At 39.6% G+C, this 20,943-nt stretch overlaps 1 protein-coding gene across 2 annotated transcripts in view; it reads left to right on the top strand.

The window, feature by feature from the left end:
• Positions 1-15,975, top strand: part of PALS2 (protein associated with LIN7 2, MAGUK p55 family member) — a 60,761-nt gene extending 44,786 nt beyond the window's left edge. For both annotated transcript variants that reach the window (XM_061370310.1, XM_061370309.1), the window contains exons 4-12: positions 335-487; positions 975-1,202; positions 2,345-2,476; positions 4,371-4,470; positions 5,025-5,093; positions 7,039-7,200; positions 9,560-9,762; positions 10,161-10,289; positions 13,143-15,975. In XM_061370310.1, the coding sequence (XP_061226294.1) occupies positions 335-487; positions 975-1,202; positions 2,345-2,476; positions 4,371-4,470; positions 5,025-5,093; positions 7,039-7,200; positions 9,560-9,762; positions 10,161-10,289; positions 13,143-13,319 (1,353 nt within the window). In that variant the 3' untranslated portion in view covers positions 13,320-15,975. The remainder of the gene's footprint in view (positions 1-334; positions 488-974; positions 1,203-2,344; positions 2,477-4,370; positions 4,471-5,024; positions 5,094-7,038; positions 7,201-9,559; positions 9,763-10,160; positions 10,290-13,142) is intronic.
• Positions 15,976-20,943: the final 4,968 nt, after the last annotated feature.

The raw sequence follows: 20,943 nt of genomic DNA, 5'->3' as shown, positions 1-20,943 counted from the left end.
TGCTCAGATACTGTCTCATTAGGTGGAAAGCTATTTTAGGTACTCCTTTTTCAGTCTTCTCTGCAAGATCACATATTCCTCCCAGATTCACTGCATTTCTTCTATGCTTCCTTAAGAAGCATTTGTATTTCTAAAAGGGAGCATATTTACCAAGATAATAGGTTTATCAGTCCATGTGAGTACTTGTATGTCAGTTTTTGCTCCATTCCATGTGAACTGAGAGTTTTATGGTCTGATCCCAAAAGCGCAGATTCAGTGGTTATTCACCACTAAACCCTTTTGGAAGTGGTTATATCATGGTTTTAAAAAAAGTTTTTTTTCTGTTCCTTTGCAGTCACTCTTAGAAGCACATGATATTGTGGCTTCAAAATGTTACGATTCCCCTCCTTCTAGCCCAGAAGTCAATAATTCTTCAGTGAACAACCAGATTGTTCCAGTAGATGCTATTCGTATCCTTGGAATTCACAAAAGAGCAGGAGAACCATTGGTAAGTCACTGAACATACGTGTGTCTTGAAAGTCTGAGTGAAAATGTTTTCATATGCCCGATTTCTTGCATTATGTTTTAATTGTTTCCATTATTATGTTGTGCAATTTAATGGGTGATAAGATCATTACTGAGAGGCTGATACAAGACTATATTTGTTGTTTTTAAGAAATTATGGGATGGTGAACAAGCAGTCACAAGGCTGAATGACTTGCTAGGATGACTGACTTAACACAATGTCCCTTTTGGTCCTGGTACAAAATGACAGGATTGCACATAATAAAGAAAAGTTCAGTCATATGAAAAGCTTGTCTGAAAGCCCTTTTGTGTCACCTGATGCTTATCTGTGTATTAGGAACTCTTACACTGTAGTAACTATTACTGTCTGGTTGTATTGGGGTAGATAGAAAAATCACATGGTTTTGCTTGAGATAATGGTAAAATGAAATTCAAACAGTGGTAAACTAGCTGTCACATACCTCTTTCAGGGTGTTACATTTAGAGTTGAGAACAATGATCTGGTAATAGCACGAATTCTGCATGGTGGAATGATAGATCGACAAGGTCTTCTGCATGTAGGGGACATTATTAAAGAAGTGAATGGCCATGAGGTTGGAAACAATCCAAAAGAATTGCAGGAACTGCTGAAAAATATTAGTGGCAGTGTCACTCTGAAGATTCTCCCCAGCTACAGAGACACTGTTATTCCTCAACAGGTCAGTAGCACATTTCTAAAGTTCCTGTCAAAAGATAATTTTAACATCTTTTGGTTATTTTTTGTATTTAATGCTGGCAAGAAGTCTATATACCTGTATTCACCTTTAATTACATTGTGGAAGTGGGTTTACTCTGTAGACTAATACCACACCTAATATTCCTGCATAAAAAAACTATTAGTATCTAAAATTGATGAGCATTTGTATACTACATATAAATCGTGTTTCTTTGACATCCAGTGACCTCTGCTGATCTAGCCACACTCACACTAAACATGCAATGAACTGCATGTGTTTATAAACATGATTAGTGTCCAAGTAATCTCCTTCATGGTATTCAGGAACATACTGAATTCAACAGCTGAGCTTGAACTCCCCAACTTAAGTAGGAGTTTGGATGGTGGCAATTCCTTATCCTTCTGTTGTTGCTGTAGGCTGTTGATTTCTCCACTGCAGAGGTAACTTGTTCCTCTAAAACAAGTCCTCTAAGCCTCTGAAATATCTTATAAGACACTCTTTCGAGTAGTGGGTCTAATGCTTGTGACTCTAACAGACTATGCCAGCACTGAGTAGATGCTGAGGGAGTGTGCTGTATTTGAGGCAGGTGTGCTGCTTCCTTTGTTCCCCAACCTGGTAGGAAAAAGTCAGAAGATGTTTCCAGTCTATTGATGCACCTTGTTTATTTCTTCATCTGCATCAAATTTGAGTCTTAAGCAGTCCCATATCTTGCTTGATTTAAAACACTGATTTAATTGTCAAATTAATTATTAAGATTCCACAAGCCTTGAATACAATGCTCACATTCTGAGAGTTTTTTAAATATATTTAGGTAATTTAAAGTCAGAATACTAATTGAGTTGTATAGACTGGGATGCAGAAATGAGTGTTTTGTAATACACTGTCCAAATAGAACAGTTGGGGGTTTTATTTTTATCATGAAGCTCCTTCATCCAAGGCTTGCAGTGCTGATTATTCTACTCTTTCAGCTGGTATATGCCATTTTTTTTCCACAGATTGTATTTTACTTGCCAAATGCAACTTTAATCATGTCTAACTGTAGGAAAAGACATTATTTCAATTTAAAAAACAAGTCAGAATGCATTTTATAATGTTTAAGCTCTGTAAATTTTTACCCATTTCAGGTTTTTGTGAAGTGTCATTTTGATTATAATCCATATAATGACAACCTCATCCCATGCAAAGAAGCAGGTTTGAAATTTTCTAAAGGAGAAATTCTTCAGATTGTAAACCGGGAAGATCCAAACTGGTGGCAGGTTGGTAAAAAGATTAAAAAATAAAATAAGAAACCACGAAAAGATTCAGTAGTTGCTGTAATAGTAAACTCTTTAAATGATGATTTGCTTCCCTTTAGAACTAGATAAAAGAAAAAATATTTACATTGCAATCCAATTTCAAGCTAATATCAAGATATTAACAATTGAAATACTAGAGAAAATCGAATGGTATAAGTTGTAACACTCATTTTGCTATTACTACTATTTGTCTTTGTTCTTGTATTATAAGCCTAGACAGTCCACAGTCGGTTTTAAGTGGATAATTTCTAGCTGAAAGTCTTAGGTTGATTATGTTAATTGTAGTAAGCCTTCCTTGACAGCGACTATGGAAGAAGTGAACCCCTTCCTGAGTGCTCAGAGTTGATTGAGGAGAGAGAGGGAAATTAACCCTGTGGATTTGAAGAGGGGTGAGAATAGCTATTTGGAGAAGCTGTATCTTTTATTTCTAGTAGTGGTCAGTGTATGTGAGCTGTAACATGCATGTTCATAATCAAAATGTTTCGCACTATTTCAGATATTAACAGTTCACCCTGCTTTAAGGTTGTGTTTCCTCATTCAGTCTTTCAGTAGAAATGTAATCCAGTATTTATGCTGTTTTTAGTTTTTCCAAGACACTATACATACAATTGAACATCATCAGTGCCACTGAAAGTGGGGTGAGTGAACCTTTAAGACACTCTTCTCAACCGAGATACTCAAAATTGGAAGTGGCAGTGGCAATCTAGGCAAGAAGTCATTACTCATTTCCATTTCTACCCTTTAATTGCTCACCCTTTGCTAGATAACAAGCCAAATGTTACTTGAGAGCAATAGATGTATGACTTCTTTAAGAGCTACAAAAATATCTGAATATACATCAACAACTCTTGCTGAATTCTGTTGCATATCAGTGACGGTAACAACAGAAAGAAGTGTGAGGGAAGGCAAAAAAATTCTTACTTCCAAGTTCATTAGTTTCAATGAACTCTGTAGTAGTTTGACATTTAGCTTACATGCTGTGTTCTGTATTGCTTTTCAAGTCCTCCAGTCGTAACTTGAAGGAGCCATGAGAAATAAATACTCTATGGGTAGCAAACATGAAATGTGTTAAACCAGTATAGTGTGTTGCAAGTCCTGCTATGCAGATCGTGCCACTGGAGAGAAAAAACATAGTTTTTCCTTGTGTTTTCTAGAAATGCCAGACTGTTACTGAAAACTTGCTAACTGTAAAATACCAGTCAGTCATAGGTAAAAGGAAACGGTTCCTGATAGCAAGAGACAGGCTGACCAGTTATGGAGAAGAAAAGTGTATGTTTCATAATTATGCATTTGTATGTGTTAAGCTTGCTCAGAATTTAGTACAGAATCTTAGCCAAACATTCATTGCTAGGAATACTTCAGTTACTAAGATTTTAAATCTCTAGTTAGTGCAAAAAGCGTAAGGCATGATTAGGCATGTATTAATGACATTGACTGTTTGTGAAATGACCATTAATAAGCTGCACTGCTCCTGTTTGGAGCAGCTCAAGAGTACAAAATAAGTCTACAGTGTACTAGAAGGTCTTGGGGTTTGTCACTTGAGAGTTCAATGGCTGGAGAATTCCATTTTGATGCCAAAGGTTTATGGCTATAGGAGCTTACGAACTTAATGGGAACCAGTAATGAAATGTATCTATTTTATTTGTTTACTGAATTTTAATAATCAATGGGAAGACACTGTTACTGTAAGGCAGAATTTTAATACCCAAATCTGAGTTTGAATTTCCAAGTCTCAGTAGTAAATGTATGGATGCCATCTTTGGGAAACATGGGCAGTGTGAAACTCAGACATGAACATGTCAATGAGAAAAATGCTTCTTCCAGCTTACCTGTGTTTTTTCCTGTTTTCCCCCAGGCTAGTCATGTCAAAGAAGGGGGAAGTGCAGGGCTTATTCCCAGCCAGTTCCTGGAAGAGAAGAGAAAGGCCTTTGTGAGGAGGGACTGGGATAATTCAGGTAAGATTTAACGAATTTCAGGGGTAGATTTTGCTCCATCTGTTATGCTTTTCCTGCTTTCATAGAGACTAGAAAACTGCTGTGTGAGAATACACAGAATGTTGCAAAATGCTAATTATTGTACTCTGGCTTTGACTGAAGGACAAAGGCTGAAGTCTATGCTTAGTCTTCATAGATACATGAACCAGTTTTGCCACCTGCTGATGAAAAGCTAAGTTAGGTGGGAAAGGCAATTTTTATTATTATCATTTTTTTAAAAGCTCTTTATTCTATTTTTGTAGCATAAACCGAAATTTAATACATTAAAACATGTTTCATGGATTTTTCTGCTGGTTTTTACAAAGCTTTCTAAGAAAATTTCTCCTGTCTTCAGTTCTTACGATACCATTTGATGTGAATGAAAATATATGTGATCTTCTGCCCTAGAATATATAAAAATCTAAACTAGTCCTTGTACATTTAATTAATCTAATCCTGCATATGTTCATGTAAATAAGCTTTGGAAGAAGACATTCAGCTAAAATTAAGAGTTTGTCTCATTTTTTTATTTCTAGGGCCTTTCTGTGGAACAATAAGCAGCAAAAAAAAGAAAAAGATGATGTATCTCACTACAAGAAATGCAGGTATCTCTTAATATTACATATACATCAGAGTACTTTAGCCTTCTGAGCTTGCAGAGTCTAGAGGATCCAAAGCTCAAAGAATTGCAGTAAACTATTTGATTATAAAATTTGTTTGATAGATAGTTTTTATGGTTTAAAAGCAGTAATACTCAGTGAGGATATGATGGTGCTGAGTATACCTTTTGGTAGGTGAGGGTCAGAGAAGAAATATTTGTTACAAAGAGGAAAAAAAATGAAAGCTTTGCTGCCAGTAGGTAGGGGGATGTGATCCTTCCCCTCTGCTCAGCACTGATGAGGCAACACCTCATGGGTACTGTGCTCCTCCTCAGTGCAAGAGAAACATGGACGTACAAAGATGATGAAGGGACTGGAGCATCTTTCCCATGAGAGGCTGGAAGAGCTGGGTCTGTTCAGGCCGGAGAAGGCTCAGGGGGATCTCATCAGTGGGTGTAAATACCTGAAGTGAGGGTGCAAAGAGGACATAGCTAGGTTCTTTTCAGGTAAGTCCAGTGACAGGACAAGAGGCAACAAGCAGCAACACAGGATATTCCCTCTGAACTTCAAGAAACACTTTTTGCACTGGGATGGTGACTGAGTTTGTCCAGAGAGGTTGTTGTGTCTCCCTCTTCAACAGTAATTGATAGCTGCCTGGTCCTGAGCATCATTTCCAGGTAGCCCTGCTTGAGCAGAGGGTTGGACCAGATGCCATCCAGAGATACCTTCGTTGTTGTGGTTGGTTGGGGGTGTTTGTTTGGGAGCAGGAACACCTAGATAAGGTTACACAGGAACGTGTCCAGGCGGGTTTTGAATGTCTCCAAAAAGGAGATTCCAAACCCCTGGGCAGCCTGTTCCAGTGTTCCGTCACCCTCACTGAGAAGAAGTTTCTTCTCAGGTTTAAGTGGAACCTCTTGTGTCCAATTTGTACCCATTACCCCTTGTCCTCTCATTGTTTGCCACTGAGAAGAGCCTGCTCCATCCTCTGACACTCCCCCTTTTATATTTATATACACTAATAAGGTCACCCCTCAATCTCCTCCAAACTTAGGCAGTCCTTCTTTCCTCTAAGGGAGGCTCACTCCTTAATCATCTTAGTTGCCCTGTGCTGGACTCTCTCCAGCAGGTCCCTGTCCTTTTAAACTGAGGGGCCCAGAACTGGACACAATATTCCAGATGGGTCTCACCAGGGCGAGTAGAGGGGAAGGAGGACCTCTCTGACTACTAACCACCCCCTTCTAATACACCAGGATGCCATTGGCCTTCTTGGCCACAAGGGCACAGTGTGGCTCATGGTCACCCTGTCGTCCACAGGACCCCCAGGTCCCTCTCCCCTACACTGCTCTCTAACAGGTCGTTCCCAGCTATACTGGAACCTGGGGTGTTCTGCCCAGATGCAGGCTCTCACTTTCCCTTGTTATATTTCATCAAGTTATTCCCCGCCCACTCTCCAGCCTGTCCAGGTCCTCTGGATGGCAGCACAGCCTTCTGGCGTGTCGGCCACCCCTCCCAGCTTAGTGTCATCAGCAAACTTGCTGACAGTACACTCAATTCCCTCATCTAAATCGTTGATGAATATATTAAATAATACTGGTCCCAGTACCGACCCTTGAGGCACTCCACTAGATACAGGCCTCCAACTATACCTTCCAACCTTAAGAATTCTGTGATGCTGTGAAAGCTCACTAATTGTTGGTCAGTTTTCCCATTGTGGTCAATCTCAGATTTTCTCACTGGAAGTAAAGGTGTTAATGTGACTTATACTGTCCATGAAGGAGTAACTATTTTATTCCCATGCCAATTTAAAGTAAGAAAGCTTGCATCAGAATTAATGCCCTTGAAGTACTATTTATATTCACATATGGTTTGTTTATATATAGCATGACTGCTTAATTTTTTTTCTTAGAGTACTGTCTGGGTGTTAATTGGTTTTGTACATTTCTCAATGTAGAATTTGATCGTCATGAAATCCAGATCTATGAAGAAGTAGCCAAAATGCCTCCTTTTCAGAGGAAAACATTGGTCTTAATTGGGGCCCAAGGAGTGGGGCGAAGAAGTTTGAAGAACAGGTTTATAGTACTGAATCCCACTAGGTTTGGAACCACAGTACCATGTAAGTTGCCAGCACTCCTATTGTAGTATTGTACTATGAGTCTGATTATGTGGAAAATACCTGATGTTTATCCCAGTGATTCAGGGTAGGAGAAATTTTGTCAGAATATGAAGGTTATGTAGCATGGGAAAACAAAAGGTTCTTCATCTTCTCGGGCAACAGAACTAACATATGATGACAGTGAAAATATGTCACTACCAGTTAAATGTTACTGATGGGGCAATAAAACAACTTTGTATGTGCAGTGTTTCAGTCTGCTAGGTTTCTTCAGTGCTGGTCACCATCAGTTACTGAGAGGATTCTAGGAGTTCTTAACACTCTTCTGTAATGAACAGCCAGTGGAGTTTCTCAGGTGTGCTGTGGACTTTTCCATCTGTAGAAGTATCCTTGGCATTATAAATTGTTTCTTTAGTATCAGAAACGTAGGGAAAAGCAACACACTTCCAACAAAACCAAAGCATGTGTGGTCTCCCAAGATTTGTATGATACTATTATGTCTTAATACATCTAGCCTCAAGCACATGCTCTTTCTTATTTTCTTTCTCTCATTATCAACTTCAGAAAAACCCCTCCTCTCTTCCTGAAGCATTATTTTCTTGCCTTATTTCCAGAAGGTTACTTTGCTGATTCGCAAGATCTTTATTTCTTTAATGCCCCCTCCTGTTTTTTGTCCAGAGACATCCACCCAAGCCTCCTTATTATTCTCCTCCTTCCAGCTGCTTTTCAGCATTTCAGACCCACTCGTTTCCCTTCAGTTCTCAGTGGGCAACAAGTAGGTCTGATAATAGGGGGAGGAGAGAGAGGTCTGAAAGATAATATTGTGCAACATGAGAGAACTGGTCTGTCTCATCTACTGAATCTCTAATGCCAAAACTGGCACTTAGAATTACTATGTGTAACTGACAAGTTTGACTTCTAAGTCTTAACTTTGTAAAAGAAATCCTCCTCTGGGAATCTTATTTCATACTGGCAGAATAGGAATAAACTTTTAATTATTTATAAAATTCCTTATTCCCTTTTTAAAAAGCCTTCGGAATTATTGTTTTCCCTAAAATACTATATAGATATTTAAATATATGTAAGTAATGCAACACAGTGTTAAAATGCTTTTACTTGGAGCTCTTGAACACCCTTCAAAGGCATTAAATTCCAATTTAGCAATCTGACAATCTAATCATGCAGTACAAAGTTTATTGTAAATGGAGTCTTCACTATATATATCCTCTCTCTGTCTTCTTCCCCCCCATGTATATGTGTTATAGCTAAACATAAATATACTGCTGTATGCTATAAACTGTTAAAGCTCATTCTTCAAAATTTGTCTCAAACTGCTATGATTTTTTTCATTGTATTAACCATTCCAGTATTAATCTTTGTGTAGAATCTTGGCTGAAGCCTAGATGTTCTAGTAATATGTTTATTGCTTTATTACTAGCAGCTTCAGAAGATCATTTCACCCAAGTTTTCAATAATAACAAAGTTGATAGGAATTACTGGAAGGGGGTGAATGCTTTCCACTTATATCACCAAGTTGCACCAGGTGACGATTGTCACCCAGTGATGATACAAGTATTACAAACAGAACCATTCATTGGAGCACTTACTATATTTTAGAGTTCAAATCTGATTAAATGCAAAGAACAGATAAATAACATGGTGTTAGGACAGTGAAGTTGGTAATAACTTGATACTTTTACTTACTTTATTTTCACTTTCTTGCTTAAATAATGCATGCACTGCACAGTATGGCCAATACCCAAGAGAGCTGCTAATGTTTTACTTAAAAATTGGCTTTAATCTCTGCAGTGAATTCACCTTCCTTCAAAGGGTAAGTTGTCCCGGAAAGCAGCATCAGCTTGCCTCCATTCATTTTCTGCTGCAGTGGCTGGGTTTCTTCTGATATTTAAGTTAACTTTCTTTATAGCTAGCTCAGGTAATTCTGCCCTGAGTAGCAGGGCAAATACAGGACAGTGCAGATTTTGATGTGTGCGCTCAGTTATTGTCAGAAGTATATTTGGCATTCAAAAGTTAAACTTTCATTTGATTCCGAGTCACTTTAATATCATATTAAGTGAATAATTAAGAATATGACATTAATGAGTATTGTATATGATGTGAGGGAGTAATACAAAGGAAACAGACAAATGGTAAGCAACATATAGGAAACAATAGAAATAAAGGGAACAGGAGGGGCTGTGCTCAGTTTTGAAATTTACATTAGAATAATTAATTATATATGGAACAATTCTAATTGTATGTTAATTGTATTTTACTTTCCCTAACAGGCAATCCAGCCTCATATTTGTATTCCAAATGCCAAAAGAAAACATTCAATTTGTATTTTAAATTTGTTGTTTAGTTACCTCACGAAAGCCCAGGGATGATGAAAAAGATGGGCAAGCGTACAGATTTGTGTCACGAGCTGAAATGGAGGTGGATATTAAAGCTGGCAGGTACTTAGAGCATGGAGAATATGAAGGAAATCTTTATGGCACCAAAATTGATTCCATCCTTGAAGTTGTTCAGACAGGAAGGACCTGCATCTTGGACGTGAATCCACAGGTACATCATTCATAATGCTACACTACAAGTGTAGGAGTATAGTGTTGAAGTGGTGTGCCTTTAAATTTGAAGTCTTCTTACGTGGTTTGAAGATTACAATATCAACTGGATTCTTGCGTTTGTGGCACTTAGTTGGAATGAGTTAGATGGAAAAAAGCCAACAAGGATTCTGCTTAGAATGGGAGGCTTACAGAGTCATAAATAATCTTTTTAGCCAAGGAAAGAATGATGTTGAGTGTTTCAAAAAGCAGTGTAGGAGTTTCTGAAATAGGAATCTTCACTTATGTGTTTCTGCCTATTGTAACAGACTAGTTCTGTGGTGCCCCTTAAGTAACGGTGACGTGTGGTGAGTCATTCTCAAACTTCAGGGTATTTTTTTCATTCTTCTTTGCTTCTAGGCCCTGAAAATACTGAGGACTTCTGAATTCATGCCCTATGTGGTGTTTATTGCTGCTCCGGAGTTGGAGACTCTGCGTGCTATGCACAAGGCTGTGGTAGATGCTGGAATTACAACCAAACTTCTCACTGTAAGCAGATTACTTCACATTTAGTTTGCTCTGAACAGGATGTTCTGATATTATTATTTTTGGATTATACCTTTCATTTTAGGTAGAATTTGTTCTGCAATGAATGTCTTTAAGAAAAGTAAGGCAAGGCTTTTGCTGATTACTTAGTAGAAGTTAATCAAGTACTATGTGTAAGGCAGATTGCTTCTTTCTTAAAAATAGACCTCTTACAGAAAAGCGTTGATTACAAAAATTACTCATAATGTGTTCTTTGTGAAGTGTCACCTTTGATTATTTGCAGCAAATGGGAGATATTTGATGGTGGGAGTTGCTTTTTTATGTAAATGTCTTTCCTTTACTTTCCACATCTTTCTCCCAAAAAAGTTTTCTTTGGGTTTGTCTTGTAATGTAGGTGTGCTTTAAAAATGTTTAGGAAAGATACTGCAGCCTACGTAAAGGAAACAAACACACGCAAACAAAAACCAAACTGACAACAGAATGCAACTAGGCCTTGTTTCCACTGCTGCAGCAGCATATGCTGCACTGAGAATGCCTGGGAGCTGCTGGAACAGGAACTGTTGAACAGCTTCTCTTCCCTTTGAGTTCCTTGGATTTGTTATGTAAAGTGAACTGGCACGTTTTATTCCTTAGATCTTCTCTCCTTTTCTGAGATGCTGGGTGTAGTAGAGAGAAATGAGACATGCTTCCTCAGTGCAGCAAATCATAAATACTCTATATGGACATGAACTTCACCAGCTGCAGGACCAAAGCAAAAAAGCCAGACTGAGCAGTTATGGAGTAGTACAGCTTCCCCAACTGAGAAAAGCCATGGTTAGCTGGCAACTCACAACAATACTGTTGCAGCTTAGTAGCAATATCTTGTATAATACTGACGAGGCATTCAGACCGATAAACACAGGCTGGTGGTTTAATTTCCACTAAATGAATATGGGATTTTTAGTCTTCTTTACTTCCTTTTTTTTTTTTTCTTAATTTGTTCTTTCCTTCTTTTCAAACCTGTGAGATCCCATTCTCTTAACCATATCAGAGATTGTCACTCCTACTTGTGGATTCTGGCTATTACAGATTCTGGTATCTATGTGGATGCTCTGCCTTTCCTCCTCTCTGCTCCATATGAACCCTGAATTTTTGCAATGCATCTACAAGACTGATGGTAGAGGGCTGGAGCACCTCTGCTATGGAGACAGGCTGAGAGACTTGGCATGGTTCAGTCTGGAGAAGAGAAGGCTCTGGGAAGACCTTAGAGCAGCTTCTAGTACCCAAAAGGGGCCTCCAAGGGATCTGGAAAGGGACTTCTTATAGGGGCATGTAGCAACGGGACAAGGGGGAATGGTTTAAGCTGACAGAGGGTAGGTTTAGACATTAGGAAGAAGCTGTTTACTGTGAGGGTGCTGAGGCGCTGGCATGAGGTGCCCAGAGAAGCTGTGGCTGCCCCATCCCTGGAAGTGTTCAAGGCCAGGTTGGATGGGGCTTGGAGCAGCCTGCTCTAGTGGAAGGTGTCCCTGCCTGTGGCAGGGGTTGGAACTGAGTGAGCTTTGAGGTCCCTTCCAACCCAAACCATCCTGTGATTCTGTGTTAAGGCAAGATTAAAACTGTCCAGACAAGTATAAAAATAATTCCCTACACTTCCTAATATTTGATTCCCTAAGGCACATACTTGCCTCTCTTTTACTTGTCCTTATGAATAATAAAAGAGTATTTTAGATTTTAAATGTACATTTTAAATGTACATTTATGTATCTTTATGCATTCTAGATTGTATCTGTACTCATGTATATAAAGAGTAGGATTTCCCATTTCATCTTTGTGTACTTTCTGAACAAGTGAAAAACAAATGTAATTTGTATTATTATGTTAAGCTTATGTTATTATATTATGTTCTGCTTGCTGTCATTATTTCTAGCATCCTAAACCATTCTATTGCAAAAACTGTGGCTGTTGCAATGATACATTTGCTCATCTCCTTCATTTACTGGGAAGGAGAGGCTATTCAGAAGCTTACTTTTTCATTCTGCCTTTTCTGTATACAACTGTATCAGGACATGAACATTTTAAACGAAATACTTTCAAGGGGACGAATCTCAGAACAGCTTGGGAAAAAATGGATTTTGTGCAGAAGTGGAGAGGGGTTTTCTAAGAGTGTAGGACTAATGGAACGTAAAAAAGTGCTCAGTGACAGCACTTCATGAAGGCTTTGTAATGTAGGGATATAAATTCCCTGTGTATTTTGTAGCTCGTGTCAGAACTTAAACAATGAAGCAGTAGTTCACAAATCAGGATCTGACATCAGGTGAGCAAGGCTGAAATGTAGCCTCTAAAAGCTATTAAGTATTCTAGAGCTTTTTTTTCTATTAGAAATGTATCTTTCAATGTCTTTTAACTTCCCATTAATTTCAATTTTTTACCTTTTTTGTGCTTTCCTTGGAAATAAAATGCACAAATATATTTACATAAATGATGGACTCAGACATTCCTGAGGCATCGCTTTCATTCTGATTGAATGTCAGTTGCAGATACAAACTGAGATGCATCATTCATGCGCGTCTTTTGGCGTTCTTAAGAATTGCCAGATTGCAAACATTTGGTTGTCATATTTAACATTATTGGCACAGCTCATAACTTTTTCAACCCTTTCAGTATGTTTTAGCTGAAGTTCTGTGTGGATTTACTGTAAATGAAGACTTATTATTTTTAAAATATATCTTTCAGTAGTCAGTTGTAGGTAATGAAAGGATACTTCTTGCATGTTTATAAGGATGCACCAAGGTTTATGTTCTCAATAACCTGTAAAACCTACTTGATGATCCTGGAGGTCTTTTCCAACCTGGTTGAATTCTCTGATCTCTTCACCAGGACACTGATTTGAAGAAAACAGTGGATGAAAGCGCACGGATCCAGAGAGCATACAACCACTATTTTGATCTGACCATTGTAAATGACAACCTAGACAAAGCCTTCGAGAAGCTGCAGACTGCTATCGAGAGGCTGAGGCTGGAACCGCAGTGGGTCCCAATTAGTTGGGTATATTGAGGTTTCCCAGGAGGAGCTCAAGTAACAAATTCAGCTGCAGCAAGACGCTGATGTGACGTTGTGTAGATACCGGCGACGACTACGGCACCTGTGCATTTTTACTCTGTGTATATTCCAAAGTACACTGTTCTGAATTTTTATAGAAATGCTGAAGGGAAAGTGTACTTAAATATGTAATTTATTTTAATTTTTCTAACTTTTTACAGGTAACCTTTCTATTCATATCACATGAAGGAAATGCGTTTAAGCATTTTTTCTATATTTGATTTCGTACCTTTGCCTTTTTCATCTAAGAAACTTTCAGTCATTCACTTCAACACTTACATCTTGGTCTTACATTTTCACTGTGATTAAAAAAAGGATACTTGAAATAATATTTTGTAAACCTTGTTAACGTCAGTGTTCAGCCAGTTAAAAGTCTATAGCTCTTATTAGGAAAGAACTCTGATTTCTTCCTTTGTTGTTTTTTTTTCCTTATAAAATAATAACTTCATGGGAGCAGAATTTTAAGTATTAAAAAGCAGAAACAAAACACACAGCTCCATTGCTCCAGCTTCTTTCCGCTTAATGTTGGTGCATTCTTGATGTTTCACAAGTTCTTTCTGTCTCTTGATTTTGACAACTGTTGCGTAGGTTCCCTTACGCGTGTCTCTTCAAATAACGTAAAGCAGTACCTTGCATGCTGCTTATGAGGCTGTTTTGGAGAGCCAACCTGTTAGCCTGTTATGGCTGAAGGACTGATGTTAGAAAGATGGTACACAGGGTAACTCCGTGCAATTGGAATAATGGGGAAGTAGCCTGGGAGAGAATCTGGTAACGTGGAGCCTTGTCGAGTGAAGCTTAACATTCACGAGTATTTATTCACATTGTGAAAAACACATTGCTTAAAAAAAAAAGGAAAAAAAAAAAAAAAGGGGGCATTTTCTTTTCTTAGGACATTGTTTGATATTTGTATGGTGATCTTTGGCTTAATTTTCTGTGCTAGCCAGCTGGGTTCTATATTTTGGAATATTTGTATGTGATCAACTGCTGTATTTTTAGGAGCGTGATGTAGTAGAGTTTCTGTGCTTTTTGTTGCATTGGTTTTAATTGCATTTTTAATGAGCTAGTTTGTGAATTGGAAGCTTACTGCTGAAAAGCAATGATGTTGTTTGTACCTTTTTGTTTTACAACATACTTCCTTTTGTTAATGACAGTTCTTCCCTTAGTAGGCTCATTGATATAATTCACATTAGGTTCAAGTTCATTGATCAAAACTTATGCTGATGTAAATTTCTGCTTAATAAGAACAAAATGAAAATGTAGCTCATTGCTAAGACTAGCTCTTTTTGTGACCCTATTTTATATTGTAATGTCAGCTGTTGTATATAGTAACATTCACCATCACTTACCAGATTAGGTGTCTGAACTGAAGTTATCTATGTTTTAATTTCTCTTCCATCTGGTGACAGGCACCTGGCTTCTGACTTCTTTCTCAACACCAGTGTGACATAGAATGCTATTGGAAGGCAACTTCATCAGAACTATTTCTGAAGGAAAAGAGGCTTAGGCAATGTAAACCAGTGTTGCTTCCTGGGGCTTTTAAAGACTTATGTGCACAAGGAAAAGAAAAATGGAGTTGATGCAGTATTGGAGAAGTGTAAATCTCAAACACCCCTCCAAACAAACACCCATATACTACAGGTGATTTTTGCAAAGCCTATGAAGTTAGTCACTGCGGGGTAAAAGGGGGGCAAGGAGAGCTTGAGATCCTAGTGTGTGTGGAAAACATTAGTTGAAGCTGTTTATAGCACTGGTAATCTTTGTGGCTCCTGGTACTGAGATCTTGGTCTTTCAGAGGGAATCTGAAATCCTCTGAGGAAAATTTGGACCACAACTTTGTTTTATTGTTACATTTTTCAGGATGTGTTTTCCTCTGGTTTTAAGTTTGGCAAAGCTTTTAAATGTGGCACCAGCATGAGACTTTTCCTTTCCCAGGAGACATGTTCTGTGATCCTATCACTCAGAGGCTGCTTTGAGAAATGGATTGAGTGTTGTATGTAGCAGCAACGATAGCAAAGCCATTGCGTGACTAATGATTTGCTCTTGGCACTATATGCTGGACATGACTGAACTGTATTTATTTACTGTGGAATAGGAGAGCTACATATGCTGTAAATAGGATGTGCTATCTGGACAGATACGATGCCTTTTATGTTATTGTTAGAAAATACTTTATATGTGATGCCAAAAGTGGGCTGAGCTCACTCTTCCCTAATGAACAGAATGAGAAGATTCTTCTGTTTCCACACCGTAGTACTTTGTTTTGCAACTATCACTTGTTTTCATCCCTTTTTTCCATAAATGTACTTAACCAGCTGAAACAAGTGTAACATGGGCACCAGGGTTTAGTTAGGAAAACCCCTCTGCTCCTTCTGTTTCCATTCCAGGAAGAATATTGTCACAAGAGCCTCCCTAGTCAGCCATCTCCAACCAGCCATGTATTTGTTAAAAGCTAAAGCTTTAGCTTTTGCTACAGGTTCACAGTGTTTCAAAATCCAGCAGTTAGCAGAGTGGAGCCTCGTGGCTGACCATTTGGTGGTGGTAGTGTAGATGCTATTGGGAAGTACAGTTCTGAAGCAGCAGAAGATAGCTTGCTTAGGTTGCAGGCAAAGGTCATGTCTGCAGGTTTTATTGGATGTCCACATGCAGGTTGTAAGGGGAGAATCCTTACCTAAACATCACATTCCTTACATGTATCCATTAAACCTTGAAAAGTGGGAGTTCACATTGGCAGTTTTATAATGTTGGGGGGGGGGGGAATGTGGTTGGTTATTTTGTGGTGGTGGGTTGTGGTTTGGTTTGGTTTTCAGCAAGACCAGATTTTCATCAGGTATTCTGCTTCCTTTGTCACTACCTGGTGGGATGACTAGAATGAGAATTAGTTAAAAATAGAGCATTCTTGGAGGTTCTTAGAATGCTGGTGCTGTTTCAGGCATCTACACAACAGTCAGGGTATGCCAGAGCAGGTGTTAGAGATCTGTGTATTGTGCAATTAGGCGAGAAAGACACTGAAAGGCCAGTTTTGAGCAAAGGACAATTATTTCATGTAAGAGCTGTCTGAAGTGGTTTGGAGGAGTTAAAAGAATTTCATGTATATCATTCCCCACTAAACATCCATTTTCCAGATGGGAAGCAGGAGACCTCTTTAGGTTGACTGTTAATGATGACAATAGGGGTGTCTGAGCGAGGTGAAGATGCTGCTAAATGTTTAAGGTATGTGGTATGTATCACAAGATAAATATTTAAGTAGTTTAGAGAAGTAAATTATCAAATAGTTGTCTGTGTATATGTATGTATGTGGATGGTAAAACAAACAATGCTCACGTCTGTTACCACATTACAAAGCTACCATGACTTAACCCAGAAATGTTACCTGCATGTGAGACTTTAGAACAGGTACACTTCTCTACCTGGTTTATTGTGTTTACTAATGTATATTTTTCTAAATATACAGATATTTCAATCTAAAAATTCTATATTTATCTGTAATTTCTATCTGTTTTGGACAGTGCATGAGGTGCTGTAAAATTCTGTACATATAGACTGATAGAAGAAACGCTGTAGTTGCCCTGTAAACCAAGAGGTTCACATAAAAGTACAGTCAGTATGCCAAGACCCCTAAGTTATTTCCTTAAATGCATCAAAAATTCCCTCAAGTGTGCACCAGTCCCAGCTTCGATGTAAATACTTTGGTGCATGTGTACCCAAGTGATTTCCTTGCTGTCTCTAAAGGTTACACTTACAGGTCTGCTTTAGGTTCTACATCATGTGGCAAGATGTAGTCAGTCAAAGTTTAGTGCGATAGCTATAATGGCGTGTTGTACCTTGCACAGACTTTTAAGGCTCTTGTCTTTGGAGAAGTTCTGCAAGCAGCAAATGAAGGTAAAATCAGAGCAGAATCACAGATCCCAACACAGGCAAGGGAAACGGGATCTGTAACCCACACAGTATCCTTAATTTATGCCATGTTCTCCCATCGGGGTAGCTCTGAGTACTTGGACATACAAAAGCTTTGTGAGGCAGGATGGCAGATCAGCTCATCACTTCTGAACCTGTATTTATATTAAACTGTCACATCTTGGATAGGCTCAAAATGTGACACTTTGTTCCTGAGCTTCTGGTACAATTCTGATTCATTGCATCTTTTTAAATCTTACCTAAATACTCGCTGTATAGATTGCCTCAGTATTCTGAAAATCATCTGGGTTTGGTTTGGTTTGATTTTGAGGAGGGTGATTCAGAGAAGAAATAGGAAGGGTGTTTTCTCTTTGAAATGCAGACCACTCCTGGCTAGGTTCCCCTGAGAGCCAGGCTTGCATCTCCACTGCCCTTAAGGACCGGTGGAGAATGATCACATAGAAAGCACCACTCCAGAAAGGGGGAGATGTGGGTTATTGTCTGTTCTTATGCACGAGCTTGCAGCTTCACTCAGACAAGCTTTGAGGCAGCTGCTGTTTCTTGGTACCTCCATCGTGCCTACCACAGCAGACTCCCTGCCACTTGCTGCGCCTTTAGGTGCAGCTCTCAGACCAGCTACAGGTGGAGGTTGTCTGCACCTACCATGTAGATATGTACAGGCCCTCTGTTTCATGCAGGGTTTCTTGCCTCACCCAGATTCCCAAGAGGTAGTGCAGTTATTGTTATTGCCAAACTTACGATACCACTTGTGCACCAGTGGTGCGATTAGTTACTGATGCTGAGGTAGTGGTTGTTGGACCGAGGGGCTGGCAGCTTGCTCAGCCTCTTGCCTTAAATACCCCTCCAGCTGACAGTCACCAACTGATTTTTCTTCCTAGGTTTCTCTTACAGGCCTAGTCTTCTTGCTTTTCTGTGTATTTAACAGCTAACTGCTGGGAATAGTCTGGGATTCTCAATGTGTGTCTTGTAGAGGAAAGAGCACTCAAAATGAACATCGATATATATAAGACTGGTATAACTTATTGCTAAGTAACTTACTCTATTATGTAAGTTATTACTTAACTTACTGTTAATTCTTGAGTAGAGTGAAAGCACATCTAAACCAATTTTCAGAGGCAGCTTTGGTTTCCAAACAAACATTGCAGCTGTATTTATGTGCACGTGCACAAAACCGTGCATACATAAAATGCAGGGGTAAGTACCACCAGTAAGTACTTCAGGGAGCATCTGCAAATTAACCTTAATCCTCCATGGCGGGGTGCTTCTCCTCAGACTCCCGCATTCTAAGCTGCTGACCCCTCAATTCATTTGCAGTGGTGCTACAGCTGGACTTTACCTGTCGGGGCTTAGAAACAAACTCCAGCTCAGTGAAGGCTGTTCAGCAGTTTCACACCCATGTGTAATTTGGGTTTTTTTCCCAGCATGTTTGCAGCAATGTTTTTATTTTACAGAATAAATTACACTTGAAGTATAGGTGAATTTTGGTCTCAGAACCCTTTTCTCATGCTACCTGGTATGGAGATCCCACTGCTGCTAGGGCAGTGGTTGGCTATGGTTACTGACAGACATGCCAGGATAACACTGTCTTGGCAACACATCCTCCCATTTAGCCATGTCCTTGTACTATCATGAGCTTCTCCAGCTTTGACCTCATACTCATCCAGTTATTACTCCATAAGTAGCCAAAATTTACTTGGAATACAGTAAAATACTTCAGAAACCCAAATTACTTCCCCATTATTTGATCTCTTGTATGGTACTGAGAACAGAGCAAAATGCTTCATGCAGTGCTGGGGTGGGGTAGCATTGCTGCCTGCAAAACAATGAATTGTGTTTGGGCTGATTGCTGTGGTTTAGGTCCTGTACACAACTACAGATGGAGATGACTGCTGAAAGGTACTCTTCCCCCTTTGAAAACGCCAGTTGGCGTTCCTTCCCCTCCCTCCTGCCATGCCACAGCTTGCCTGTGTGTCATGTTTGTGCCCTGTGCTCCAAGGACATCTCTCCTGCTCCGTACTGGGCCAACAGCTGTAAAATCCCAGTGAAGTGTTTGGATTTCCATGGCTATTAGCAGTCTGTCGCCAACCTTTTCCTTACCACGCCTCTTCTCCCACCTGGCTTTGCCTGGTGGAATATCTCCTGTTGTGTTCTCTTTTTGCAGCACATTAAACTGGATTAGACACTTGTTATACTTTAAAAACTGCTTTGCTGGATAGAAAATACCTTCTTTAGCTGAAAACATCCTACAGAAAATAAACCCTTAGCTATTAGCTAAACTTTCTAATGTAAACCTGACACTGATGTAGCACCTATAGGTGCGTTTTGAGTCCACAGTGTGGAGCAGGCCATGGGCACACGTTTGCATTCTGACCTCATGTGCCAGAGACAGCTGCTGCATAGGGCATTTTTAAATTGGGATTTATTTTCTAACCCCCCTGTCTTTTTCACAGCTAATATTTTCACAAGTAACACAGCCAAACATAAAAACGTTAATGTACAAATTATGAGACTCTGTTAACTCCCAACAAATATTTTTGTATATAATAAAGATTTAATATTGAAAACAACCCAACCATAATTGGCTTTTTTCTGATGACTGTTTTTTGTCATAATCTGAATTAGAGCCAAATAAGCCATCAAGAGGCAGCCTGCACACATCTGCCTTTTATCTGCATCTCTTCCTTTACTGATGAAAACTGCCTGACACAACATCTCCCCAAGCTCCCGTCTGTCTAAGGGCTACAGCAGCCCTGCTACCCTGTGACAGAGCACACCTGCCTCCTTGGCTGCAGCTGTGAGGACTCCCCAGCCCCAGAACCAACACCAGCCCCTCTCACCTCTGCTTTGTCAGCAACCTTCATACCCCTCAGCCTCACCCTGTTCCGGATTTACGGAAGCAAGAGATTAATCTGCATCTGAAAGCAAAGCAGCAGGAAACAAACACAACCTCTTCTTTCAATGATGTTTCTATAGAACACCTCCCATTTGGGTTTGGGATTTTTTTTATCTTCTTCACACAAATCCCCTCTGTTACCAACACACCACAGCATGCACACCCTGAAAGCAGTTATGTCATACAGTGCACATCAAGCTCTTTAAGGAAGATCAAAGCACTACATGGATGCCCATGTATCCATCTGCCACCTCCATTCAAGGCCAAAGGCATGACTGAAATCCCCAAAAGAACAACAAAATTAACGTGCATGAGGTTGTAAGTTATTGTTTTACATAACATGTTGGTAAATTAGTTACAGAGGCAACTTTTGAGCAGTGGACAGCAAAAGACATTCACACAGACACATCCTCCTGGAAGCAGAGTAATGTGCTTCCATGCTCCTGAAAGCTGCTTCCAGATAGATACCCCAGTGCAAGGTTTGGGCAACACCATCAGCTTCAGTGACCAGATGAGACACGGGACCTGCAGCAGCCCAGCATGCCAGGGACCAGGCACTCTCAGGGTATGGAAAGGGACTGTAGGGCTTTTTTGCAGAGTCACTTCCCCAGGGAAAGCTGAACTGACAGGGTCAGGCTTGGACAATCTGCTCCAGAGCACGCGGGAATAGAGCAGAAAGCTGACGGCAGGACTGAAGCCTCCAGCTCAGCTGCAGGGGCTGGTTAGCGGTCACCTCCACGCACACACAGCTGCCTGCTTGTCTGTCAGCTG

The sequence above is a fragment of the Neopsephotus bourkii genome, unplaced genomic scaffold (genome assembly GCF_033783945.1).
Source record: "Neopsephotus bourkii isolate Nb327-2 ecotype Australia unplaced genomic scaffold, CSIRO-AGI_Nbou_v1 NB_1539, whole genome shotgun sequence".
Taxonomy (NCBI): Eukaryota; Metazoa; Chordata; class Aves; order Psittaciformes; family Psittacidae; genus Neopsephotus; species Neopsephotus bourkii.
This window is presented reverse-complemented; position numbering and strand designations above follow the sequence as displayed.